General features: G+C 43.7%; 6 protein-coding genes across 6 annotated transcripts; 3 read left to right on the top strand and 3 right to left on the bottom strand.

Moving 5' to 3' along the window:
* Positions 1-89: 89 nt before the first annotated feature.
* DEU56DRAFT_916677 (uncharacterized protein) lies at positions 90-3,062 on the bottom strand (the record flags this gene model as incomplete). Its single annotated transcript, XM_041357889.1, has 7 exons — positions 90-276; positions 325-367; positions 421-1,155; positions 1,218-1,536; positions 1,594-1,920; positions 1,970-2,244; positions 2,771-3,062. The coding sequence occupies 7 exons, from the start codon at positions 3,060-3,062 to the stop codon at positions 90-92; spliced, it is 2,178 nt and encodes a 725-aa protein (XP_041204424.1).
* Positions 3,063-3,864: 802 nt separating this feature from the next.
* DEU56DRAFT_759413 (uncharacterized protein) lies at positions 3,865-5,659 on the top strand (the record flags this gene model as incomplete). Its single annotated transcript, XM_041350316.1, is given in 10 exon segments — positions 3,865-3,889; positions 3,941-4,055; positions 4,075-4,152; positions 4,255-4,526; positions 4,577-4,587; positions 4,687-4,829; positions 4,880-4,943; positions 4,985-5,053; positions 5,113-5,452; positions 5,499-5,659. 10 exon segments carry the CDS (start codon positions 3,865-3,867, stop codon positions 5,657-5,659), a joined length of 1,278 nt encoding a protein of 425 aa, XP_041204423.1.
* A 621-nt stretch (positions 5,660-6,280) lies between these two features.
* On the top strand, positions 6,281-7,124 carry DEU56DRAFT_759412 (uncharacterized protein; the record flags this gene model as incomplete). The annotated part of the gene is made up of 4 exons (XM_041350315.1): positions 6,281-6,351; positions 6,374-6,494; positions 6,597-6,893; positions 6,948-7,124. The coding sequence occupies 4 exons, from the start codon at positions 6,281-6,283 to the stop codon at positions 7,122-7,124; spliced, it is 666 nt and encodes a 221-aa protein (XP_041204422.1).
* A 4,114-nt stretch (positions 7,125-11,238) lies between these two features.
* Positions 11,239-14,141, bottom strand: DEU56DRAFT_759410 (uncharacterized protein; the record flags this gene model as incomplete). Its single annotated transcript, XM_041350314.1, has 13 exons — positions 11,239-11,489; positions 11,566-11,744; positions 11,782-11,835; positions 11,889-11,900; positions 12,777-12,862; positions 12,907-12,947; positions 13,032-13,073; positions 13,122-13,247; positions 13,299-13,383; positions 13,430-13,446; positions 13,664-13,778; positions 13,997-14,028; positions 14,078-14,141. 13 exons carry the CDS (start codon positions 14,139-14,141, stop codon positions 11,239-11,241), a joined length of 1,104 nt encoding a protein of 367 aa, XP_041204421.1.
* A 2,973-nt stretch (positions 14,142-17,114) lies between these two features.
* On the top strand, positions 17,115-17,805 carry DEU56DRAFT_759409 (uncharacterized protein; the record flags this gene model as incomplete). Its single annotated transcript, XM_041350313.1, has 4 exons — positions 17,115-17,282; positions 17,387-17,476; positions 17,567-17,658; positions 17,709-17,805. 4 exons carry the CDS (start codon positions 17,115-17,117, stop codon positions 17,803-17,805), a joined length of 447 nt encoding a protein of 148 aa, XP_041204420.1.
* Positions 17,806-22,250: 4,445 nt separating this feature from the next.
* Positions 22,251-24,053, bottom strand: DEU56DRAFT_759408 (uncharacterized protein; the record flags this gene model as incomplete). The annotated part of the gene is made up of 5 exons (XM_041350312.1): positions 22,251-22,479; positions 22,560-22,859; positions 23,203-23,419; positions 23,456-23,794; positions 23,888-24,053. 5 exons carry the CDS (start codon positions 24,051-24,053, stop codon positions 22,251-22,253), a joined length of 1,251 nt encoding a protein of 416 aa, XP_041204419.1.
* Positions 24,054-27,158: the final 3,105 nt, after the last annotated feature.

The raw sequence follows: 27,158 nt of genomic DNA, 5'->3' as shown, positions 1-27,158 counted from the left end.
ACATGGTTAAGACACCGGACACCTCGAATGCAAGAAAATTTTATAGTGCCATACAGTCCAACGAGTACATTTCGCTGCAATCTAATGTTCTACAGAACTTCTACTTCATTGTCATTCACGTCCTTGTTATTCTCGTCATTCACTTCCTTTACAAATGCTTTCAGCCCAAAACCAGGCCATTCGCAGTACTTATTACAGGCATGCTGGGTTTTGAAATTGCTGACGGACTCTGCAATATTTCCATCGCCAAAAATATCAAGCTCATCGCTGACCGACCTATCTGAACATCAGCATGTCAAGGTATTGAGTATCCGAGCAACGTACAGATCAGTCATGATTTGAGGATCCGTGAGTAGTACTGTACTCCCTGAATACAATGTTTCATTCCAGCCGAGCATTGAGTGTATCAATGAGACGTACCCTGATAGTCGGATATGAACACAAGTTGGCCGGTCTTGACGTACTGGACATGCTGCGTGAAAGCAAAAAATTCTGCCATGTCATAGCCGTAGTCCAATTCATCGAGCAATGGATTGGCATCCATATTGTGGATGAACTTGAGAAACATATCATCACCACCCTCAATGAGCTCCTCGAGGAGGAAGGCAGCTCGCATTGACCCCGTCTTCGCTCCAGACTTGCTACCACCCTGACTGTAGCACAATGCAAGGCCGGCTTCCACAAATTGAACACGTGGGACCATGAATGGCGGGGGTTTGGGTGAAGATGCGATGGAACGATCAATAAAGTCGTACGTGAGCTGTAACAAAGATTTGGACCAATATAAGACGTTGGCTTCCCTGAATAGCTTGGGTAGCTCGTCAGCGAGTGCAAACCAGCCGACTTTATAAGGTCCAGCCTTCATAGCAGTTGGAAATACTTTATAGAACGGACGTTTGACCACAACCTTATGATGAGGGACTGATCCGAGACTGGTCCTGGGAGAAGCTGTGAGTGTGAGCCATCCGGCATGCGCGGTCTTGAAGCCCCCGATTCCAATGAAGCCTTCCGTCGATGTATCAATAGTGAGCTGTCCAATGGATGACTTGGCTGTGTCCACCGAAAACGAATGATATTGTGCGTTTTGCAAGAGATCGGTAATGGCACGGGTAGGGATGTGGCGGAATTGAATGTTTTCGTTCTGTAGTCCAAAAACTGTAAAATAATAGTAAGCGCTCGCCACTGACACAATTTGAGAAATTGATGAATGTATGTACCTTTCTTGACATTTAAGTTGGCACTTCCTGCGATCTTCAAGACTTCTTTCAGTCGATCCCGATCCGGTGAACAGAGAGCTGCAGGAGGGATGTTCTTCTTTCGAGGCAGAGAGGAAGTATCACTGAGACCACGCTGGTGGGTTCTCTTGGTAGAGACCGTCACAGAATTGTTGGTGGTCGTAGAGGGTAAGAAAAGTGCATTAAGCTCATTCTCAGCGAGTGAAGTTGTTGCTGACTCGGATGAGGGAACATTGCGGCTGACGGCTGTGTCAGCAGCGGCATGTTCACTAGACTGGCTCGTTCGGGTAGCTTTTGCTTGCTGGACAGCAAAATAATGGTTAGTAGTAAGCAGACAACTTGAAGACAAAATGCATACCATTTCAGCACGAAGTTCCAGCCAATTTTCATATTCACTCCACTGAACCTCTGGGACAACAACCATCAGTGCGAATTGTTTAGACTTGAAAATTGATTTGTTGCCTTTGCGAGATGGTTGTAGGCATTGGTCGTAGAAATAAGGAACTGATCGTGGGTGACCGGATAGGTCCACCCATGCGGCATCCCGGATTACGAACTCCTCGACACACCAGATAAATTCTCTGCCAAATTTGTGTAACTTTGGGATGACAGTCTCCAATGCTAGCTTAATGAGCCTAGGCGCATCAATTTGCGCATCAATGTCCTTCTTACCTTCACATATATTCTAAGGAGAAGTGTAAGCAAGCCACAGTATATTTAACATGTAGACATACTCCGATAGTAACTCCACATTTTTTGCGAGCTCCAGCACCTTCATGAACTGCCGTAATTTCGAGCATAATGGTCTCTGCTAGAGACGAAGAATACACAATTTTACCCCAGCGGTCACGCTCAGCAGCGTAGAGGGCATGTTGCGATGAATACCCGATGGCACCCATAAATGGAGTTACCGACGATGAACCTTGCCATGACGTTGGAATTCTGACATCTGGCCCTCTAGCGTGAGAGCTGCCAGGTACGGCAACTACAGGAGGCAGATTAGGTGTAGCTGTTGTGATATAAATAAATTATGAACCTCCATGGTGTTACACTGTAAGCGTAGACTCAGGTAAGAGCTCTGTACTAAGTCTCTACGTGAGACGAAGATAATGCAGAGGTTCGTTATCGTTTATCGTTGGGTCAAAGCTTGGTGACGAGAGTCGGCAAGCGAAGACAAGACTAATGGTATCGATCAAGTATAGGCACTTAAGACGAAGAGTCTTTTAGTGAAATCGTATACGAGAGCTGTCTTGCTCAAGGAAGGTCTATCAGAAGACTGAGTAGATTCAAGTTAGAGAATACAAGACAAGACGATCGACTACTTATAGGTAAAGGTTAGTTCAGGGCAAGACTACCAAGGCAATGGTAAGGGTACAGGGTACAAGATAAGAGATATGAGATAAGACGGCGATCAAGGATGCTGTACAAGAAGGTGATAAGACGTCATATGGCAGTACATGATAGGAGAAAAAGATAGGAGGGTCCGGTCCGTAGTATGTTATCGTAACATATGGTAACACAAATCTGGGGCTTACATTTATGTTGCGCAGCATTGACAGACTGCTGTATAGTACATGGATCGGGAGGGATGCGGTATTGCGAGGTTCGGCCACCAGTAGGTCTCACAGAAGTGGCTCGTTTCTTCCCGTAATGCGTGTGGCGGGATGCACACACATAACGCCTGCGTTGACCTGGCTTGATTGTCGCAATGTAGAAACATGGCTCTCCGGTCCTGATAGTAGCCTGGCAAGACGGACAGTCGCAGATTCGGTCTGCTTTAGCATAGGCATCTTCAGTATACTGGGTGAGAAGTTCATAGTCTAACATAGCACTCTGAAGGCAGCATGCTAAGTGGATGCCAGACTTAAATATTGATTGCGGCATGTTCAAATAAGTGTGGTGCCGCGGATGGCATATGACCTGCGCACCTCTTGCAGCATTCCAATAGCCTCAAGTCCATCTCACAAAGTCGGATGGCATATGACCAGCGCACCTCACAGACTTTGCAACTTGGTGTGGTGTGTTGATGAGATTCCTCTCCGACCTATGAGAGATACTCCAATAAGAAATACATAGCTCAGAATTGATTGAAAGACTGACCAGATGAGGCCTTGTTCACACATGTGAGATGATAGGAAAATTGTCACCGATTTCTCGGGGTCACTCAAGAACATGAGGAGCTTCTCCTTGCGCTGTTTGCCTGCAGATTACCTTCATTGAGTCGGATGGCATATGACCGACACTTGGCACAAGAACACGAGGAGCTTCTCCTTGCACTGTTTGCCTGCAGATTACCTTCATTGAGTCGGATGGCATATGACCGACACTTGGCATATGACCAGTATGGGAGTGATAAACTTCTGTTGAGTTGAGTTCGAGTGAATATGCCGTGGATCTGGTAAAGAGAATATGTCGATTGGGCGTTTAGAGATAAGGAGACTGTGCCATGACTGGTAAAGTGAGGCACAAGTGGGGCATGAGTGGTGAAGCCTAAATGTTTGGGGCAAGTCCGGGCATGAATTGCCATGTGGCCACGGCATGAACTCCTAGACTACTGAAGTGGTAAGTCCAACGCAAGTTACTACTAATATAAAGGTGACGACACAAGCCTAGCAGTAAGCATGCCGCAATGCCCAACCAGAATAAACCCACATGTACGTACCTTTCAAGTCACTCCCACTAACTTCATTCTGAACTCGAAGTAGCGCCGCTGGACGAAATTGCACCTCATATCCTTCGCCTTTGGAAGGCCCGCCAGAATGATCAGCAGATCGTTCAGGAATTACAAAAGCACATCGACACTATGCACTACGGTATCGGGTGAGCAGTGTTTAAACAGGGTCACATGGTTGAAACCATTCGTGATGCGATGCTTGCCCTACGTGATACCTATCCAAATGCTGGAGCCCGCGAGATGGTGAGCTTGCTATATCACAAAAGAGAAATGAGTGTTGCTAGGTAATACATTTATCTATACATTGTAAGCGCTGATTGCTGACCCATAAGTTTTGTACCTTAGGAGGGTTGTGACAGAGTACTTTGCTTTGTATGAACTGGAACTTGTGCGTCAGCACAAAGCTTGTCGCCTTCGAAGGAGACGCTTCTGGGCAGCAGGCGTGAACAATTTATTCGCCGTCAATCAGCACGACAAGTGGCTTCGATTTGGCCTCGGGTTGCACACTGGCATCGAGCCTTTCTCAGGTCGCATAATGTGGATTCGGGTCTGGCACTCCAACCAAAATCCGCAACTCATTCTGAGTTACTACCTCGACACAATTGAGGCTCTCGGTCGTAAGTGTTTTGTATTTTAAAGCATGAACCTAGATTGATACAAATGTTAGATATGCCAATGGTCACTCAAAGTGACCCTGGGTCAGAAAATTACGGAATCGCAAACGCCCATACCATGCTGTGACAGTGGCATGATGAAGCTTTGCATGGTATGCTCCAGCACCGCTGGATGCGAAGTAAGAAAAATGTCATGCCGGAGATTGCGTGGTCTCAACTGCGCCGCCGGTTCACACCTGGATTCGAGAATCTTCTCGATTATGGTGTTAATTCTGGTTGGTATGATTCCAGTAATACCCGAGAATTGTGCGTCATTTTCCTTTTCTTTAAGTGTTAGTCTTAATGTTTGTCTGCAGGATGGTTTTCCGCTGGGTTTTCATACCATGGCTTCAGCAGGAGCTGGATGCATATTGGGAACATGTTAACCACACCGCCATCTTTTGCATTGACGTGCTATCTAGATTCTTCCTCATGGAGTACCTAATCTCATCTACCATTCAGCTGAAGATTTTGGCGCTTTGGATTTCAAGGTATGTGTTACACCAATTCTGCCATTGTCAACAGTACTCTAATCTCAACACTATCATAGATTAAAATTGAACCCGAGGCCCTCAATTATGTCCGAAACCTTTACATCAAGTCTTCTCACATTGTATTCGACCTGGTGCCAGAGGCTTTTGGCAAATGCATCCAGCATTGTTATGACGATCTCAGTCGCCCGGTTGTCACACGGCAAACAGCCTGGAACACATATCGGCTTTTATTAGATGCACTCCGCACGGCTGACGAGTTACCACAGCATATTCAGCTGCTGGATGATGAAGTCGAAGATTTTGTTCCACTTTTAGATGACTATCGAGACTTACCTTCTTGTGAGGAGCCCAATGGCGCCTATTACATGGGCGGTGTGGGCGGAGGGCTTGGCCTTGGTTCATTGTCTCCAATCACAACAGTGCAAATGCTGATATTTGCTAGATACTGAACACCTTCATCAGCTAGATGTTCTTTCATCTAATGATGAGCCTGACATTACCCTCGGGACTGACGAAAACTTGGTCGGTCTTGATCACGCTGGTTTGGTAGTTTGGGAGTTCTCAGACTGTGAAAGTGATGATGAAATAGTAGATGAATGGTGATTTTCTTTCCTTGTCGTACCCTTTGCTATGATTACAGATCACGAATGTTTTGGTTGATTGGATTGGGTGATCACATGACGTGAAGGTGGCTGTGCCTTGGAACCATACACCAAAATCGAGGAGGTTTCGACATTCGCCCGATAACAAATGTAAGACCAAATATAGTAAACTGGAGTTGTGTACATCGATACGCACACATTGATGTCAAGCCATCAAAAAGCATTGCGATGTGATTGTCCGATCAAAACGTCGTACTGGTACGAAACTTCAACAAGTACAAAGAGAGAATTATGTGAGTCAGGGACCGGCGCTCGCGCCGCTATAGTATATTTAGTATTCTTGGATGGCGGTATGCGGAGTCCTACTGCCCGTTATGGATGTGTGACACTTATTAATGAGCGCGCGTGTCCAGCTTTCCATAATCACAGGTCTTGGAGACTGTGTTGCCGTTGTTGGCAGGTGACAGGAGTAGTGAGCTTCAGGGGATGATTTTGATATATTGAATGCTCACCTTTTGTCAAACATGCGACCGAACTGGAATGCGGCTGAATGGCTTGATGCACCTGTTATTGTGCTTAATTTGTATAACATCAAAACTTACCGACTTAAAACAAGGCAAACATGATTGATGACAAAACTCATGTCAAAGGTGTTTTCGCCTTGGGACAACCAACGCAGGCCACTGAAATGATGTATGTCACATTTGGAAACCAGATCGCTACTTTGGACGACATTATCCAAAGCAGTTAATATAAAAGAGTGGACTGCGCATGCTGGAACTGACCAAACGGGTGCACCAGAGTTTATCATAGTCAACACAGAACAGTTGTATTCTGTAAGCATCAATCAATAAACGGAAAAAAAATGACTAAGGATTCCCAAGGTACCAAAGGCCGCACAGCAAGCAATGCAAGGAAAGTGACTGAGGGTTACCAAGAAAGCCCTCGCTGGCATTGGTGAACGTTCGGAAAGCAAGCCTGTCGAGGGAACATCACCTACTGATGGAAGCGCTAAAGACAGTGGCAGTGAGGCTGCGATCACGACAAACACATTCTACGAATCATCCATCCTTCCGGATTACAGAGGTGACTTGTTTCAGCATGTCAATGCGAAACTCAGGCAGCTAGACATCAGTAAACTGATTGTGCCTGCAGATTGGTATTCGAGCCTCAGATGTGGTACTCTTGTCATGATCAGGGCAACTTTACACACCTTCAATTGGAAGGAACACAGGGTAAGTTTCTCCGCTTCACTACAAGAAAGCCATATTAGTTAAACAACCACTTAGGTGTATCAGCTAAATGCGCATACCATCTGTGTAATGGATCCCTCTGAGTTGGAGATAGAGCCGTTAAGCTCCCAACCCAACAGATTTGATTATGGCGTGAACACGTCATCCTCAAAATCACGTGCATCAGACACCATGGCGGGAGTCCAGTTGAAAAAGAGGAGTAGGGAGGATTAAATAACAGAGGACATCTGAAGTGTATGATTAAACTGACTGGGATAGGGCGCTGTATAAAGAACTGCATGAATCAAAAATTTCGGAATGAACATGAAGTATAGGGGTACACACTTGTATTGCTATGAAAAGCATGGGCAGCACACGCCTGGACAAGCAGCATTGTTTCTGGCAAGAAGGGACCAATATGAACCCAAAGGAAAACACCATAAATGATGAAACTGCCCCAACAGGGGACAAAGACTGGATTAAATCACCGCCATCGGCAGGTTCATCATGGTTTATATCATTATAAAGAATGCATGAAGTTTCTAGAACAGCAGAAGAAGATAAGTGGAGTCATGAAAAGATACGACAAGACACAATGACCTCGAGAACCAGATGAGCATCTGAAACTCAATGGGCAGCGAAAAGATACGACAAGACACAATAACCTCGATAACCAGATGAGTATCTCAAACTCAATGTTGGTTGTGAGCGAATGGCCATCATAAGAGGCTGTGAGAATTTCAATTGCTGTGTTGATCAAACAACCTAGGCCTGAGGCCTGAAGACGGTCAATGTCTGAGTTTGAAATTGGTTGACGGAATTGCCCCTGATAGCATCCTCGTCTTCATCACACCCACATGACTTCATTTATTGGCCGTGTTCTTGTATCTGTTGAGTTTGACTCAACATCACAATGTTCTCTCGTTTCTTCTTCAGTTGCTCGTTCGCTTGGCCACTTGGGCTCTGGATTTTGTGTTGAGTTCAAACATGGTGTATTTGAACTGAAGGCAGAACACAAACCACGTTCATCATACAAGATATCATGCAATAGATTGCCATACAATTCGACATCAGGATTAGAACCCGATTCTGTCTCCAAATCAAATCTGCCAGCCATCCATGCTAGATCAATGATTCGACCTTTATGAGTACAGAGGTCAGGACGCTTCAAACGAGTAAGGTCTATCTCATTCAAGGACAAACTGATCCCAAAATCCTTCAAAGGAGTCACAATGTGTTCCCCAGTCATTCCCCGTTTTTCCAGCCCGATCTCCAAGCCCGTCTCTCAAAAAGCCTCCAAACTTACCTTCTGCTCCAAAACGGTCAAATCCTTAATCTGTTTCTTTAACAAAGACACAGCGCAAGTTGATTGACGACCAGTTACGGCTGCTGGACTCTCAGCTACATGTGGACTAGATAAAGCTTTGCGGTCCAAGTTGTTCAAGTCTTCAATAAGCTTAGATCTTATATTTCATCTTCATTACCCTTCCAACGCTAACATGCCCTGGATCACTAAGATGGTGCGTATTGTGTCTTTTGAAGTTTTATATTTACTTTACACTCCTCCTACATTACAATAGGGAAAGATAAACATTGTCGTCCTTCATGACGAAGACACGATGCATATTGACGAAGACGAACCCCGAGACACTAATACAGTGAGTGTCATTTGTCGTGCGATGCATTATATTGACACTGTCCTTCTACGCTGTCACAGGGACAGATGGACGCCGTCGGGCTCACTGACGAAGACGTGATGGATATCAACAAAGACGAACAGCAGGTCACTAACATGGTGCGTATCACATGTCCTACAGTGTTTAATATTTACGCTACACTTATTTTGTCACACTACTATAGGAAGAGATCAACACCGTTGAAGACACGATGGATGTTGATGAAGACGAGCCCCGTATTACTAACACAGTGAGTAGTACTATTGTATGTCTTGTGGTGCTTCATACTGATACTACGCTCTTCTCATGGTGAGACTCGGAGATGGACGTTGTTGCGGTTGATGATGACGCTGTGATGGATATTGATGAGGAATGATTAGATTCCGGTATGTATTGCAATGTGTTCTGTGACACTCTATTCACGCTATGTTCACCCTTCTTTTACTAACATAGGGAGACACAGATTCTGATTAAATAATGTACTACTACTAGCACTATCATGATATCTCAAACCACTGTGCAAGCCATTTTCACATCCCCTATTTGACCGACTTTTCTAAGTTTGAATTCGCGGCGATGCTACCAAGCCATAAGGCCACAGTGTTTTAGAACATTTGAATAATTCGGTTTTCAAGGGGTAAAAGGAATTTTTCCAGGGCTCCCACAAAACCAAATTATGATAAACACGAGGGATAGGACTCATAACAATGGTGATAGCGAGGTAAGCAAAAAAAAGGATACATCATTCAATCAGCACGTTCAAATAATTTGGTTTTTGTGAAGAAAATGGATTCTTCCAAGACTCCCCGAAAGCCCTATTGAAATGAACGCGGTGTTTTGACACCACGATGACAAGCTTCATAGCAATGGTGATGATGAGGGGAAAAAATGACGGTGTTTCTGTACGAACTAAATCACTGACTGCCTTTTATTTACAGCTGATAAAAGAATATATCCATCGTTAGAATTGAATGCTCACGACAAAGCTATCAAGAAGTACAGATACAAGGTGGTGAAGAGAATGTAAGGGTGTTTCTAACATGTTCAATATTGTTGACACACACAACATCCGAAGCAATAAGAAAAAAGAATGACAACGCACATATTCAATGACAGAATCATTCTTCTCGGCACGACTTGTGGACTCTTCAATTACTACAATTCAAGACCGCTTTTTCTGCGGATTAAATGTATTCACATGAATGACGCGACAATGTTTAAAATCAGTCACTTATGTACACAGAGACCACTGTGGGTCGCACCTCCAAAGCGTCTAAAACACTGTGGCCTTATGGGTTGCCTGTAATAGTCTATCCTATGTCCACAGCATCCTGGAAACTGTGGTCATGTGGTTTGACTGTAATAGGTGACTTCGTCAATATTCCATGCAACTGAAGGCGACGATTCGACCACATCATCATAATGGACGTTGACCCACAGCACTACAATAACCACATCAAAGGTGGACTTTAGGACAATGTTATTCAACAGCTGATGGCGCTCCCCAAGGGGATGTCATTAGGAGAGGGTACCTATAAAGATGACTTTGTGAAGGACAGCAATGTCCACACCGGGAACTTCGCATACAAATGCAAAGACAATGGATCAGAATATGAGACTGTACTCTGGGACTATTATTCCTACAGTCGGTTCCATGGGAGGGTTATCAGAGCTCGGTGTATCAGCTAAACATGCATACCATCCGCGTAATGGATCCCTCTAAGTTGGAGATAGAGCCGTTCAGCTCCTGACCCAATGGGTTTGATTATAATTTTTGATTAGTAATTTTTGACTTAATTCATTTCGGCAATTGATAAAAAAAAATTATGAACCTGAGTCTTCTAGTGCAGATAGAAGGACAAAGTAGTTGATGAGTCCTCTCTGGCAATCAAGTTCTGCACCACCTTTGACTGCTTTTAGCAATAACTAGACAATTTTCTTGTCCTCATTGTTACAGTAACATGGCCCCCTATCTTTTTCTCACCCTTTCACTCTGTCACACCATCACAACCATCACCTCTTCACGATTCACCATGATGCTAGATGCACACTTCCTGATCCCTGCCGACCCTGACCTTCTGTGACAAGAAGCTAGATGCTTCCTTTGAACCCTTGATCTTCTGCCTCATGACCTGTACTCCTATTTCCCTTGATCTTCTCAAGAACCCTTGTCCCTGACCTCATGGTCATATACCCTCGACCCCACCTTCCTGATATACCTATCTTTAGTTCCCTGACCTGCCCTGAACACTGTTCCTATTCCCCTATATATAGTTGACTCCATTGTACTGTATTTCCCTAACTTGAATCTACTGGGTTTTACCTGAACGATTACCTGATCTCCTCGACTTGATTACGAACTGCTATACTCTTGGATCGCTATCCTTGAGTCGATATTACCTTTGATTCTCTTAGACTATTCGTCTTTGAGCCGATACCGATCTCTCGCCTAGACTTCGCAGTCAACAGTGAAACCCTTCTTCGGCTTCACCTTAGAAGCTTACCTATCCTTCCGTCATAACCCGACGGCTCAGGCTACCAGGTATATTGACATTCCGACTCCTGATTGATAACTTAGAGGACGTATTCTCTTCGTTAACCATCCCAGTTCGAAACGCGACTTCTGTCGTAACACTCATCTGTTTAATTAGGTCATGCCTGTAGGTGAATTACTAGAAACTGTGTCCCACCAGCTCCTGGATTAAGATACTCCTCCATGAGTGTCCTCTCAACTTCACCACCTCCATGTCCATTGTGGTTAGCCTTGCTGAGAACACCAATGGCTTGCTCATATGGAAACACCCACCGGCATATGCCGGACCATAGGTATTAATATACTTGAGCGTATGGCTGGAAAAATGAAAGTTCAGTGTGAGTTGGCAGTTCATCGCAGCCCATGATTGTGATGCCTCCAACATGAAATCTGAGGCACAAGTTGTCTCTTGAGGTATGATGGATAAAGAGGTAAAAATTTGTGTTGCAGTACAGTAGTGCATCACATTTTGACAGTGAATGTGATAGTTGCAGCTTGTCAATGTCTTCAAGAGCAATGTAATCATCACTCTGTGCATCCTCATCATGAGCAAGGTTTTTGATGCGGCTCTTGTACAGTATCTCTTTCAATTTAATGACAGCTTGGTGGAGGAGGTGCATCTTCATCCTGTTGACATGTCCACATCTGCCAAGCAAATGCAAATGCAACTGGATAAACTTACATGAAATTGTGCCATTCATCTGCTTTTGAATGCTCTCCTCCACTAGCAATCTTGCTGTTATAATTTAGCATAATCAGTTGAAATTTTGAAGCTCATATCAAGCTTACCTTAATTTGAAACTATCCAGGATTGTTCAGCTATCAAGACATTTTCCGAAACTTAGTTAGGTGATCCATGGGCATGATTTCTCACCATTTTCTGGTCCCTTGTGAATATGGAAGCTTCAATGAGAATGAGCCTATTAATCTGACCAGAGGCACCTGTAAGAAAGTTTCGACCACACTTGTAACCATCCAGAAGGTGTCGGAACACACCTGGACCTATTAAGACTGTACTCAAAGGACTGATCCAAAGAGCTTGGCTTTAGCTTATGCGCTGCACCCCTTATCTGAATACATGCTCTTAATTTCCAAGGAGGAAAAAAAGCCCAACCTAAGCTTAGGGTAGCTTGTGTCGACTTTTTCTCGCCATCCAATTCAAACTCAAGAGTTACTGAATCCCCAAAGGCATGATCTGTCATTAACATGGTGCAGATCTGACCAGGCAGATCTGGTGTGTGAAGGCAAATGGTGTCTCCAGCTTGCGAAGAGAGCTTGGAGAACGTAACCTCGCCCTTTTGGGTAAGGGGAATATCCTATCCAGCTTGGTGGTGAAGCTGGATGTCGTTAGGATGAGGAACAATGATTGTTGAGTATTGGTGGAAAGTTTTCTTCAGGAGGCTGCAGTAATACTCCTTGCCCTTGTATTTCTGGCCGACAACTTCTCAATTATGGGTGATATCGGTTGGTGATATGCTGGGTGGGAGGTGGGAAAGATCAAACAGGGCAACAGACCCCTTGGGCATATTGCAAGCGACATCCCTTGGAGGAATGAGCACCATTGTATTAGAAGGGTTTGGCCAGGGGCTTGTCTAGGGGTCTGCCAGGGGTCTTGCCTGGGCCTCAAGGCACCATATAGTTAGATATATAGCGCATGTCAGTAGAGTAGATCCTCACCTATTCCTGCATCCATTCTCACTTGCTTGGTCTGAGTCCCATGGCTTGTCCCCCATGGCCCACTCCACTATTATAAAGTTGTTGCTCTACTCAGAGGAAAACAAGTAGCTGATAGCATCCCTATACTTACCCTGTTTGACCCTGAGCCAGCAGGGGTAAGGAAATTGCAGGCTGAGCGTGTTGACAGTGTTCAGGGGCTATTAGATGTGATATACAGGTGAGAGGGCACCCATGGTGATGTCACGATTGATAAACCCTTCTTCTCCATTTTCTTGGCAAGATATTGCCTTGCAGGTACTGCAATACATTGAGCTTTGTGAATATGTAGATAAAATTAAAACTTACCATTGACCGTGAATAAGTACATCCGTTTTCTGAGAATGTAGGGAGGACAGGGAGCAGATGTACTGCCTCTGCTGTTTGCATTGACCTCAATCCTTGCAATTGCTTCAGAGAGGTCATGCTTGTAAGCTGGCAGATGTGTCATCATCACAGCTTCATACTGTCAATGCTCAATGTCACCATCTTCTTCTTCTTCCTCCTCATCATCCAGTTTGTCGTCCTTGTCATCTTGCTGTGCCTCAAGATCCATAAATAGATTCTCAGCCTAGATAGGATTAGTGATGAATCTATGATAAAAATCAAATACTTACTTTGTGTGATGGACGAGCTTGCAATTTCAAAGTTGTGCTAAACTGGCAATAGATAGTTGGTCATTGCCATCACCTGAGAACAACACAAACCTAGCATCAATCAGTCCACTCATTCAAGAAATGACGACTATTAAGGTAGGTGTGGAATTTGTCTTCCATGGTGCCATATGTTAAATCTGTCATAAGGAAGCACTCCAAGACTGACTAAGCAATGGGATCATGCAAGGCAGGCACATCTTGGATAATGGGGTCGGAGAAGGCGTGATGTGCTGGCCTGTGGGACATCTTCTTTGTCCTCCAGCACTATGACCTTGTTGTCAATGCCCTGTTCTGTAACAATATCTGAAGTCTGATAGTTCAAATTAGTATTTTGATATAGATTAGATTAAGAAAATATACTGTAGATGTGCCGTCCATCAAGTACTTTGATAAAACAACACAAAGTAGTGGTCGCTTTTGATCAGTCTTCTGTGATGAAAGAATCACCTAGGTAATTGTTCACCTTGGTGAGTGTATCACCAAAGCTGGACACTTTGGAGGTCAAAAATTCTCAAAGATGTCCCATACCTGACAATCTGTCAAGGGCAATAAGGGCAACACTGTATTAATATTAGTATGAGCATAACACTAAGGATTTGGAGGACTTACACTGTTCCTTTGCGCGTTTAGCACTTGGCTCCTCCTGGGATATGGAGGCAGCACATTTTGGCATTCCTAGATAGATACTTTGTAAGGTGCATCAATTCTAATTATCTTGTATATAGCAAATATAATTGTACCATATCTATTTTTAAAACATATAGGTGGGGGTGGACGTGAAAAAGAAGTCATTGTGAGAAGCCACAGCTAATATAGGCATGACCAAGGCCATTTGAAACCCGGTTGGGAACCACCAGTGAACTGTGGCTGACAGTTAGTGCCAGCAGACTTTGAAAAAATGTGGTGTTCCCTACATTACAGGCAACTGCATGTCATGCATCTTCTTTTTGAACCATGACATCAATTAAGCATGCACATAGACTTTACCATAGACTCTACCATAGTATATAGAGGTATGTACTCAATGTTCAACTACAGCAAGTATAGAATGCTCATTGTGTATGTTAATATATAAATTGATGAGGCCAGACAGCATTCACTTGAAACACCTCGGCTTGTTGAGCGTGTCACGTACAATAGTAAGTATGTTGTGAATTGATAATATTAATATCACCGACTATCTATATATATCCCACCAGTTGATTTAAATCTCCCCCACTTCCCACACCATGTGTGTCGACAACAACTGTCATATCCCGCGTTCCTGAACCCTATCTCCGATTTAATCTAACAGCCGGTTCTTCGGGCCCGTCCCTTATCTTGATTGTGCTTCTTACCCCATTAGTATTTTCCCTTTGTCTAAACCCCTATATGCCGGATCCGCTTGACAGTTAATGTCCGGTTACATTCTAGATCATAACCCCTAGGCCCGGATTCACTCAATCCTTCATCTCCATTCCATTCCTCAATCGTTCCTGTAGTATTTTCCTTATGCCTGTCAGTTTAGCCTTTCCATATGTTCCTCCCTTTGACCCGGATCTCCGCTGTTTTCCGTCCCCGTCACATATGTCCATAATATATAATACCTTGTACATCCGTAGTAGTTTCCCGATGTAGGAGACGATCTGGCTGCAGCCCCGTACAGCACCATTTCCCCTTACTGGACGAAGTCACGCATACCTTCCACAGGCCGTTGCAGACCATCACATGAGGTTGCGGAATCCATGCACTCATCGCATCGCATCGCATCGCATCACATCGCACTATCCATCCATGTCCTGTCTGCATCCGTCCGTCCTCACTGGACCAGTTACATATCAGTTCCCATGCACGAGGTCGCATAAGTGCTACTTACATATTATCTCCCTCCGACTTCGCGTACATATGCATTCGCTTATACAGTTCCGGTTTCTTACGGACTCTGTTATATACTACGTTGCGGACTGGTATCCATCACTTTCCTACATTCCCTCTCTGGTTGTGTGTTGCGGAGTCACTAGCTTAGTCTTACCTTGTCCTTCCTTGCTTGAGCAATCACTTGTTTGCCTTCTCATCCCGTGCGAACGCTCGCATCGCCATTGACAGCTTGACTATTGCTAGTCCTAGTTGAGTTCCTTGCAAGGCGGTTTCTGCACGTCTTCGCATATACCTGGTACCTAGTTCGCTCTACCCGATTACCTGTTCCGATACCTGGTACCCTACCCGTTTCACATACCTGGTACCCTCTAGACATTCACTCGTTTCTCCGCATCCGCATACCTCGCATCTCCGCATCTGCATACCTCGCATCTCCGCATCTGCATACCTCACATCTCCACGCACCTTGCATCTCCGCGCATTCTCGCATCTCCGCATCTCCTTACATACACAGCCGTTCTGTCTTCAGCGCATCACTTCCTTCTTCACTGTTCCCCTCGCTCATACTTGAGGAACTGCTCTCAGAGCTATCCCCTTGGGTCGACTACTATTCTCGCACCCAGCAGGATCGGTACGCTATCACTATAGCGGACTTCTACGATTTCTCCCACACCGAGTTCGAATATCATCTTAGACTCTGCCTATTCTATCCTCCGTCCCTCTCCGTGTCTAAGGGATTGATTCCCCATACGACTATACCTCCGGCTCTACCCTCAGGTAGTCTACCTCCATTAGTTTCTACTGTAGATCCGTCTACTGTAGTCCACCTCTATTTCTCTGACACCCGGACTAAGCTAAACCCGCTGGTCCGGACCCCATAATTCTACGTCCAAAGTTAAGGGCAAATACTTGGGTAAGGGGCGCAGCACACGAGATGAAGCCAAGCCCTCCGGATCCGCCTTTCAAGCATGGTCTTAACAACAACAACTGTTCTCTCAGCTCATTGTCTGAGTTATCAGAACTTTCTTCGGATGACTCCTTCAATGACATCATGACCGATGGCAGGCTCATATCCCAAGCAGCCTCTACCATCAAAGGTGATGACAGGATCAGCCCTTACAATGTGACCACAGTCCCGTATCCTGAGACTAACCTTCTGTAGCCCAGCACTTGCCAATGCAGGCCTGGAAAATGTAAGTCTTGCAAACGCACTTTATGAAAATGCAAGCAGCACCAGCACTTGTTTCAATCATGACTTGCAGTACTGGGTGGACAACGCGCTGGTCTATAGACTTCTGGGAGTCAACCTTAAGAAGTTGCAAAGTCAAACGAAGAATGTGCCAAAAGATAACATGCAGGCACAGGCAATCATTGAATAGATGCAGTTATGGAAGAGTGACAGAGTGTCAGGGGTTTTTGAAGATGAATTGGGGAATACACTGGTCACATACTTTGGAAGGTGAGTTAAGGCTAAGATAAAGGTGAGTTGATATTAGGCTGTCTTCATTTGTTGTGCTGACAGGTGAACAGACTGATAGAATGTCCGTTGATCCTGAACACTACAATCTAGGGCCTAAGGCGCCTTCTGCACTGGGGCAATAGCTAGCATGCTTGGACAAGGTGGAGTGTGAGGGGAAAAGGTATACTCAGATAGACTCAAGGTATGTATTTTGTATGTAGCCTACTTTTAATCTATATAAGGTGCAGGTAGCTACACAGCTGCTGGTGCACTATATCTGCATGGAACCATGTCAAGCTAGATGGTTGCCATGATAAAGGCAACTTTTTGATGAAGTACACCAAGGATGGTGGTCTGCCCACTGAATCTGAAGACCGTCAGAGCTATATGCTGGGAGGAATAGAGTACATGTACCAAGATGATACATTTACCTCGGAGGCTACCAGTGTTTTACACCTAGTACATGGCTGGCCAGACCAAGCACATAATGTGACCAAGGTAAGCACTGTTAGTCTGTTCTGAATTCAACTCATGTTTATGACAGCACAGGATTCACCCATCCAAATATGCTATCTAGACCCCAAGGGGCACCCCACATTCAGGCATACTTCAACGCCACAGCGACATTGGCCTTGTGGTTGGGTGCAATGTTTCACAAGTCTTTTCCAGACTTTTACTGGAAGTACAAGAAGGTGTGTGATGCAGGAAAGTGGACAGTAGTTGATCCTGGCCCCTTCCTGGGTAGGGTTATAGTTTGGAAGTTGTCTGTGAGCCCCAATCAGGATGGCCTAGATGAAGAACCTGCTGTTATCTTCTCAATGGAGTGTTTCGAGGGTGGTGAATGTTACCTCCCCAATTTGAAGCTGAAACTAGTGTGAGTAGTTCAATTCTTCAGTGCTTTACCCGACACTTATCCTATTCAAGGTACCACCCGGGGGAAGTTATTATTTTAATGGCAGGTGCATTATACCACAGTATAGGAGAGCGGATGCCTGGTCTGGAGTGTCAGAGGATGGGCTGACCTCAGGGTGCATAGGTAATGTATGGTTTTTTCCTCATTCTTCATATGAGGTTTTGAAGAATAAACTGGCCAATTGGGCTCTTCAAAATGCATGAGGTACTATAACCATCAAAAGTCATACCTAGTAGTGTATACTGTCACACCTTGATCAACACAATTTTTTTACAAAGTGTCTGCAATGCAAAATAAATGAGTGCATAGCTAAAGGAATCAATCAATGGTAAAATTTCCAAGGTACCAATCTAATGCCTCTTGATTTGTTTTCACCTGTGAAACTGTGAGTGGAGAGCAGCAAAAGAGCTACTCAAACTTACTTTGCTTTTATTGAAATGTCGCAGTTCCTGGCCTTCTTGTGTTCTTGCTCGAGACAGAGCTACATATGCTTGACCTTGTCAGATAGTTAGGATCAAACTTTGTATTAATGATAGACTTACCCTCTGTAAAGGCCTTATCAAGGTCAATGACGACCTTTTCCAATGTGAGACTCTGGCTTTTGTGGATTGTCATAGTCCATAAAAGGGCTAACGGTAGCTGGAATGTTGGTGAGAATTACACCAAACCCAGAAAGAGCGAACATACCTGTAGCCTGTGTGCAATAACATAACCTTGCCTTTAATCTGAAGTGTGAAATCATTAGGTATGACTAAAACTCATTCAGGGCCACTCATGATAAATTTCACCAGGGGAAAGAGGTTGGTTAAGTTTCTCAGCTCTACCTGAGATGCTAAGTAGCAATCAAGGGGGTAGTATTGGTCATTGACTGCAATGTGGCAAAGAAGGCCAACTTTGCAGCCAGCATGATGATGATCTGTTTGACCTGGTTTGAAGAAACTAACTACACATCCAGTAGAGCCATTAGCCAGGCCATCGCCAAGATTTTAAAGGAGCATGACTTATGCTCCAATATTTAAGTCAATTTTGCTGTCCACAGGGAGCTCCTTGAAGACTCACTGGTCCTTGTTTCCTCAGAGGTTATCAAGAGCATCACAATAAAAATTGATGTCCTGGAGCTGCTCAAGGTGATACTTGTTCATCTGCTGGACTTTGCGGGTGGGGAAGAGATAGATGAAGTCAATATTAGGTAGGTAGTTCAGGGTGATTTGTGCCACTCCAGGGGTTTGAAAAATGCTAGACTGGAGTGGTTAAAGTTGCCCACCCTACACTTGTTAAGAGCAGAAATCAACTCTGTGCGCGTCATCAGAACAGTGTGCAACAGTTAGTGAGGTATGCACCTTGGTCCACTTGCTGGTGAACTGTGGAAAGATAAATAACCGCAGGAAACAAATCTGTCCAACAACTTGCTTCAAAGGTGGGGCCCTCCTTTGAATATTACATGGGGGGAAGCTGCAAGAAATCTCCTATGCCAATAAGCTATGTAGGACGTGAGACATGCTTAAATTGGTGGATGCCCCCAAAAGGTTTGTTGATTTCTTAAAGATGGCGTGCAGCTCTATCTAGGTGGTTAATACATTGGGTAGTGATCATCAGAACTGTGAGGAATGAGTAGCTAGCACATAGGCAACAGTAGGGCAATGTACATTCATCAATCACTAGTGCTTTGGCTGAAAGCCACCTTGCCTTTACCATATCCTTGTGCTCTATCTTTTTTACCATATCTAGATCACATTTCTCATTGCCGCTGACACCTGCCCAAGAATGAAGGGTCTGTCAGAACCTATGACAAAGTAACACAGGTGAGGTCATGGGCTAGGCAAGGAACCAGTGTTCTGCCAGTCAGTGAACCAAGGTCACGGTCATTGACTGTGATTCGTGGGAAAGCTGGTGAAGTTCATTGTCGTTCACCTGAACATGACTTTGAGTGGTTCTGTGGTACTCGGTTGACACCATATCAATGCTTATTGATTAGATATCTTCACGCAGTCTGATTATGAACATGCGGTTTAGGCCTGTTCGGCTGGGGGCACACTTCAAGAACCTGCAGCTACTACTCTCAATGTTTGACACACCAAAGCTGACTCGATGGTGAAGACTGGCAAGAAATTAAACTGAGGATGGTGGTGGGACCACTTCGTCGAACACCCAGGTTATGCTGCCAAAGAAAGTGCTTCAATGGTCAGCGGGAAGGCAAAAGTGATATGTGCGAGGCTCTATGAGCCGCGCATGGCTAACGAGCATGCACTGAATGAACAGCAAATCCACGCAGGTCAGCAAGATGCACCGAGAGATGAAGCTGCAATTGCAGGCACTTGTATGTGAACTCTTGTGTGCTAGTACTAGCTGTTTCCTACTAACTTTGACTTGAAAATATAGTATGGGCCACTGGCAGAATGATTCCCAGTGTGCCGGGTTGATCAGTTGGCTGACAACACTGTTATGTCACCTGCGTGAATCGACTCTCAACAGAAACCCTCACGCTCATCGCAGAACTCAAGATGTATGTTCACGAAGAGCATGCACAAAACAACATTGTCAAGAAGCGGCTTAAGATGCGGAAAGAAATTCAAGGAATTGAAGTCCCGGAGTTGCCTCAAGTTGATGATGTCCTCGCTGAATAAATTTATTACTGATTTCATGTGCCATACAATGTACATCATGTACCATACCCAAGAATACCAATAGCAAATATGTTGTAGCAGATGATATGTAGAAGGGAATATGTTGCAAGTCTTTCAATGTTCATTCACTCTTTCTTCATCATCCAATCATAAGTGATTATATAATATCCAGACAGGATTTCTGGCACTGAACAGGTTCAGTTTACTTGCATCCATGGGATTGTCATTGCTAAATGTACACTTACTCTGATAAATGTTCATTGATCGGCAGAACACTGCAAGGAACTCACCTCTAATCTTCTAGGGTGAAACACTGGTGCTAGAGGTGACACCTACATCATCAATGGTATTATATTTGATCTGCAGCCCTGATAAGATATGTCTTGCCAGTACCTTTGACTGCTTGAATATAATTATAACATCTCAGAGACAGTACATACTAGCCCCACCAGTAATGAAGGCCCCTGTGCCATCCATGACTGTGGTGAATATTTTTTTCTGCTCAGAGTTTAGAGTAGAGATATTGGCCTGTAGGAGGTTGAGGTTTGCACAATGTAGATACTGTGCTATTGGCGCTTGGTCAATTAGATAGTAACCAAGAGGCTGTCACGCAGGAGTCATAAGGGTTGTTTAATGAGTGTTTGGGTATAATAGTGGCCAAGAAAGATGAAATCAAGCGTATATAGAATGATACTAATCTGAGAGACTAGAAAGAGTGCATATACTAGGGATGGTGATGATGTAATTTGTTATATAGGGTAAAGGAAACTGAAGTGGACATGGCACAGATACCTATAGTGCCAACTCACCTGCAATTCAGACATACACATTATCTCATTGCCAGCACATCCTTAGCCATCAGTGACCTTCGTGGAGCGAAACTGCTAGATGTTGTCCAATTAGGTCATTTGCCTAGTATTTCACATTTGTTTGTTATCCAATTGGATGGTGACAGGACCATGAGGTGTGTAGTGGTCCTCAAAGATGTTGGTCTGAATATATTATCCGCATACCCAGGCTATAAGTGACTAGGTGAATATACAAGTGCACTCAACTAATTGAGACTGTCACGATGGTGATGTCGACTTCAGCATGGGCAACGACTTTGAGGATGGTGGTTGAGGAAGAGGAGAAAATTACATAATGTCAGACAATACTTGTGTGTAGGAATCAGTGTTGCATGTGCCATAATCCATGAGAACAATGTGTCATGGGAATTTATCATGTGATATTAACTACCATACCACAGCTGTCATTGGGAAGCAAGAAGTTGAGATGGGGCAGCTCTGCATTGACGAGGTATCCTCTCACCTGATGTTCTGGTTATTATCTTGAAAGATCAGGAAAGGTGGGCTAGGTCAGCTACCAGATTCTGGATGCACAGATTATTTAGGACAAATGTATTGGCATAATGGTGATATTCCTTCACAATGTGATGACCTTATTCTTTGAATCAGATTTAATAACAATGAGCAACCAAGGGCACAACACAATATGAAAAATTAGGACACAATAAAGCATTATGCATTACATGAAAATTACTGCATGTAAAATGATCTACTCTAAAAGTACAACACAGAAGTCCATCTAACTATTGTATACAGAGTGTCTCACTGGGGCCTATCCAACGACGATTATAGAGTACATACTGACAACTGAAGGTTCATGAGAGCCGTGTGAGTCCATGATGAGTACACTATAAGCTTATCGGCAGTCACATATGAAGAAGGGCCTGCTAACGCCTGTGCGACGAGGTCAGCTGGACCAAACTGAAGAGCTAACCACCACAATATTCCTCCGAGCGACAAAAAGCGACGAGCGAACGGTTTCTTGAGCAATTCTGTAACTCTCAGTGTGTAAGCATCCCAGTACTGGGGGGTTCTGAAGATTTAAGCTTATGTACTGATCACGAGTGGCTAGATAGGCCGGTCAGGGGTCGAGCGATTCAGGTGTCACATTTTCACTGGCAAATGGCACCCTAATCTGGTAGGGTGCTCCAGATCTAAGCAGACCTGGTATGGAATCTGCTGGGGAGGCGCTGGGATTGACAGACATGTCATAGGCGATGCATATGGCTGATCGAAATGTTGTGATTAATTGGCCCGTACGCTGGGCTGGAACAGCGGGGAAAGTGACACCAGTTATAAAGACTGGTGGTCTGGTGAGTTGCAAGTCTTTTATCCCATAAGCGTCATTAATGCTCTGTGAGGTCTCATGAAAAAATAAATTAAGACTTACAACTGAGAAAGTGGTTGGGGTATGGGTGCAGTGTCATCCAGGACCTGTGGGGCGGATGAGGGGGACACGCCAACATCTAGCAGTGGACAGTCTTGGAGAAGAACTGGTGGCTCGCTGGTGAGTTGTTTGTGTTGGGCGGGTCGTTGATTGCTTGTGACTCCACAATACCTCTTGGCCTCAGGAGCTGAAGAAGTGCTAGCAGAAAGAGTGCGCTTCCTGGAGGAACCGCTTTCTTGAAGCATCACTTGTTCCTCGCCAGGCGGGGAAGGAGCACGTGGATGTGATCCCTCGCAGTCCGTGCTGCCACTCCAGCCATGACAGATGACAGAAAACTACCCACAAGGTCTAATTCCTCCTGGGAGAGGGGGGTTGGCGAGGTCTCATGTATGCTGTGGTCTGGTTCAAATATGTGTTCCTCTACAACATGAGCAGGAGACGATTCCCCTTTGTTTTGTGAGAACTCAGTGTGATGCGCTGTCATGTCCACATCAGTGATGGAGGCTTCAGTAGGATCATTCAATATATCCTGGAATAGCAAACATATTTCACCTGAGGGTAATTGCTCACGCTTCATCTCGCACCAGTATGCCCAATGTTTGTACTCTCTCCTAGAGATCACGGTCCTATCTCCACTGCTACTGACTCGATAGAAAGTAGCCTCTCCCATAGCCGGCAAGGCAATGACTTGATGTTCCTCTGGTGGGAAGACTTGTGACTTGGTCTTCTAAGTTCGTTGTAATCACTAGCCTTGAGCACTTTTGGGTCAAAGGGGCCAGTGTCTGTAGGAAACCATTGATAGTGCATTGGGACTTGGTGCTCAATAAGCATCCATAACTCTTTGAAATGCAACTTCTTGACATCTATTATGCACCCTCAATATGTGCATTCTGCGAGACCGGCGCTGATTATTAGATCCTTGACGGTTGATAAGTCCAGACGTGTTATCCAATCAGGATGTTTCTTGATCTGAAACACTATGAACCCATACTGCTCCAGTATGTGGTATCGGGCTTCTGCGACCTTCGCAGCTAATGTCTCCTCTGTATAGAATTGATCCTCTAACCAGTGTAAGGAGAGAACAGGAGGGAAGGTGCACTTGAGGTTGTAGGTGGAGATGAGAGTGTCGATTATTTTTCGCGCGTTTTCATGTATGCTAAAAATTGCTTTGCGCATATCTAACGTCAAATTCCAATGCATACGGCGGTTACTAACACCCCAATCCGAGACCCAATGACCTGCGGGGAAGTTAATGTCATTGCCAGGGTTTGAAGGGACATAAGCGCGGTACGGGCGATCGCTCAACCAGTAATTAACTGTTATAGACCAACCTGAGACCAGGGGTGGCGCCGGACCTATCATGGGTTTGTCGCTATTGATCACTACCCAGCAGTATTCCTGTCCTGGCACTGTTCTGGTAATTACATTCCACCACACCAAATTTTCTGTCACTAGCCACTGGATACAGGAAGGTTTCACAATGCGCATCTGAGGCATATCTTCGAATGGAACTTGGGAACATTGTCATTCCAAAATTCAGACAATAGTATGTGTATGAAGTATACAATCCGGGAACATCGATGTTCCAAGAATCAGACAATATTAGGGGTATGGGAAAGAGAAGTTTAGCAAAGTATGTGTACGAAATGTAAAATCCGGGAACATTGTCATTCCAAGACTCAGATGATAGTAGGGGTACGGGAAAGAGAATTTCAGAGTTGTGGGCGAAAGAGGAAGGTCCTCACATAGAAAAAGTTGCTATTTTATAGTGACCTTATATTTCTTCATTGTGATAATATTTTCTTTGCACTCAGCAGAGAAGTAGTTTCTACAATGGTACAGGCCTGATAATTTCATATCTATTTCAAAGTAGATAGACTTGGAAAAAATATCTACATCATCAATTCAACAGTAGGAGCAATGTATTAGGAGATAATGACCATAGGACAAGATCTTCTTGCATAATGTATCTCTCTCTTCTGATTATTTACCCTCTATTAAAAGTTTTCCTCTAGAATTGGACCTTCAGGAGGGTAGGGAGTCTATTTTTATGCATATTTATAGTATATCTATCACATAGGTACTACAGTAAACCTATAGGCTCCTTCAATAGGAATAGAAATAGGAAAATTCACATTTTTGACATTTTTCAATATCTTACCCTTGCACACATGGTCCAACATGCTGATATATCATCACTTGTACATATATATATATATTTTATACCAACAATCAGTTTAGAATAGGCCAGAGGTTGGAGCCAATGGGTATATTTGCTATTTTTACTGATAAGAAGCTTATATTATTAACACATCAAAATTTGATAGATATACTATAAATATGCATAGGAATAGACCCTCCATACTCCTTAAGGTTCAGTTCTAGAGAAACACTTTTCACATGGGGTAGACCACCAGAAGAGAGGGATACATTACACAAGAAGATCTTGTCCTATGATCAGTATCTTCTGATACATTGCTCCTACTGTTGTAGATGATGTAAATCATTTTCCCAAATCTATTAACTTTGAAATAAATAGTATTTTCCCATATAAATGTTATATATATTGATTTTAAGCACTTCAGGGGGTCAGATATGTGAGTGAACCTCTTCATATACACTCCTAAATATGTCCTGAATATCATAAACCACTTCCTTATCAAAGAGGCAAAAGTGCAAAATATTCTGCACCCTAGACTATTTTAAAATGACCCTGGAGGGGAGCTATGATATAAATACACAAAAAATGTGGTTTATTATATTATATTTCATTATACATATATATACCAAACTACTACTTATATATGAAGGGGGACCTATTGTAGTGTAGTGGTGAAGCTGCAGTAAGGTGGGAAGAGTGGAAATAATTGATATTGCAGAAATTCCTAAAATGGGTGATATTTTAGGTGTTGTGGGGTAATTTCCACAGTAGGTGGTTAAAAGTGAAAATATATGGAGTGGGAGAATAATGTAGGAAGGCTCTAATATGAAATTCCCACAGTATGTGGCCAAAAATACAGTTATTAGAGGTGTAAGATTATTATGGAAATTTCTTGACAGGATCATTTACTGATATATCAGCCCTATGGGTGATAGATATCTATGTACTATAGCAATTAATGTATCACACTTGTTCTACAACTATAAGTATGTAATATATCATTGTTACCGTATGGCCTCTGATGTTTTCCTGATGTGATGTTTTCATTAGTGATGACTTGTTCTGATGCTAAAGCATACCCAGCATGATGGGAAACAGAGTAGTAAATCTCATATATATATTTAGGGACTAATTGCTATATGCCCATTCCTTGACTCGCTTATCAAATTTGATGTTGTATCTTATAGTTATGAATTGAGCAGTTAAGTTTGGAATGCAGTATTCTAATGTAGTTCAGTTCAATGCATGCCATACTGACTACATCAACCTTATCTGTGTCTTCACTGTCTGCCCTGATCATGGCCAGTGCTAGTTCTTCAATACGATAAATCAAAGCTACTTTTTCCAACTGTGCTGAAACATTCACATTTGACAAATCAAAGGCACTTTAAGTCTTTGGAACTACCACTATAAAACAAGCAGTAGAATTTGCTAAACCAAGTCTAGCATTGGTGATCACTGACTCTCACCATTAGGATGAGAAGGAGAAGCTAGAGATAAAATTACTGGAAATGTTTACTTCTAATCTAGAGCCTTATAAGTTCATTCTTGGCTAAACAACAATGACTAGCTAAGTAATAATGTCCGCTAGCGCTCACTGACTACATATCATAGCCACTGATAAACTAGGCAAGAGGGCACTCGCCACCATATTTACTCTGACATGCAATGCAGACAGCTAGATACAAGATTTTCCAGAGCACTTGATACATGCAGAGAAGAAATGTGAGCTCCTGCATGCACTAAATAGCAAACTTACTGCGGATGTAAAGGAGGCATAAGCCAAGCATGCCTATGTAATGAACCAAGCCTAAAAAGGTGTGGGTGGGTAATGAGTTCGAAGGGGAATGCTGAGTGGACAGTGAGACTTTGTTTGAGTTTAAAAATAACAGACTCGGGAAACTTGTAGCTGAAGGCTTCTGATGGACACGGTAAGGCTTTAGATCACTGAGGGGGATTAATTCACTGATTAAACTAGAGTTACATGCAGGTATATATACAAGACGTGAGGGTCTAAGCATGTGTGGCAAGAGTCATTTGTGGCTGAGTGCATAGTCAAAGAATAGCTATGGAGAATGAAAGGTGGGTGGCTGAGATGGCGGTCGAAGTGTTTAGTAGTACAAGAGTGAATGGGGACTTGAGGTAAAATGAGAGAAATAAGGACAAAGGCTAATAGTGTGAAGTCGTGACATGTTGTAATTGTGTACCGAAAAGGAAACTAATGTGAAGGCAGTGCATAATGTTGCAACCATTGAGGTCGTTGATGTAGTGCTCATCCAACATCAAAGCTGTAAGCTTTCTTACAAAGGTATTTAGAAGTTTTCCTACTACTGATAATCTTTTACCCAAAATTTTGTTAGATCAAGAGGAGTCAAATAGGCAGCTAGCAAACACCAAAGCTGAATTTGATGCTAGTATTTATCTTCATAGTTGGTCTGTTG

This window comes from Suillus clintonianus (assembly GCF_016758775.1).
Source record: "Suillus clintonianus strain FC179 chromosome Unknown DEU56scaffold_90, whole genome shotgun sequence".
Classification (NCBI taxonomy): Eukaryota; Fungi; Basidiomycota; class Agaricomycetes; order Boletales; family Suillaceae; genus Suillus; species Suillus clintonianus.
Note: the sequence above shows the minus strand (reverse complement) of the source record. Positions and strands in the feature narration are given on the sequence as shown.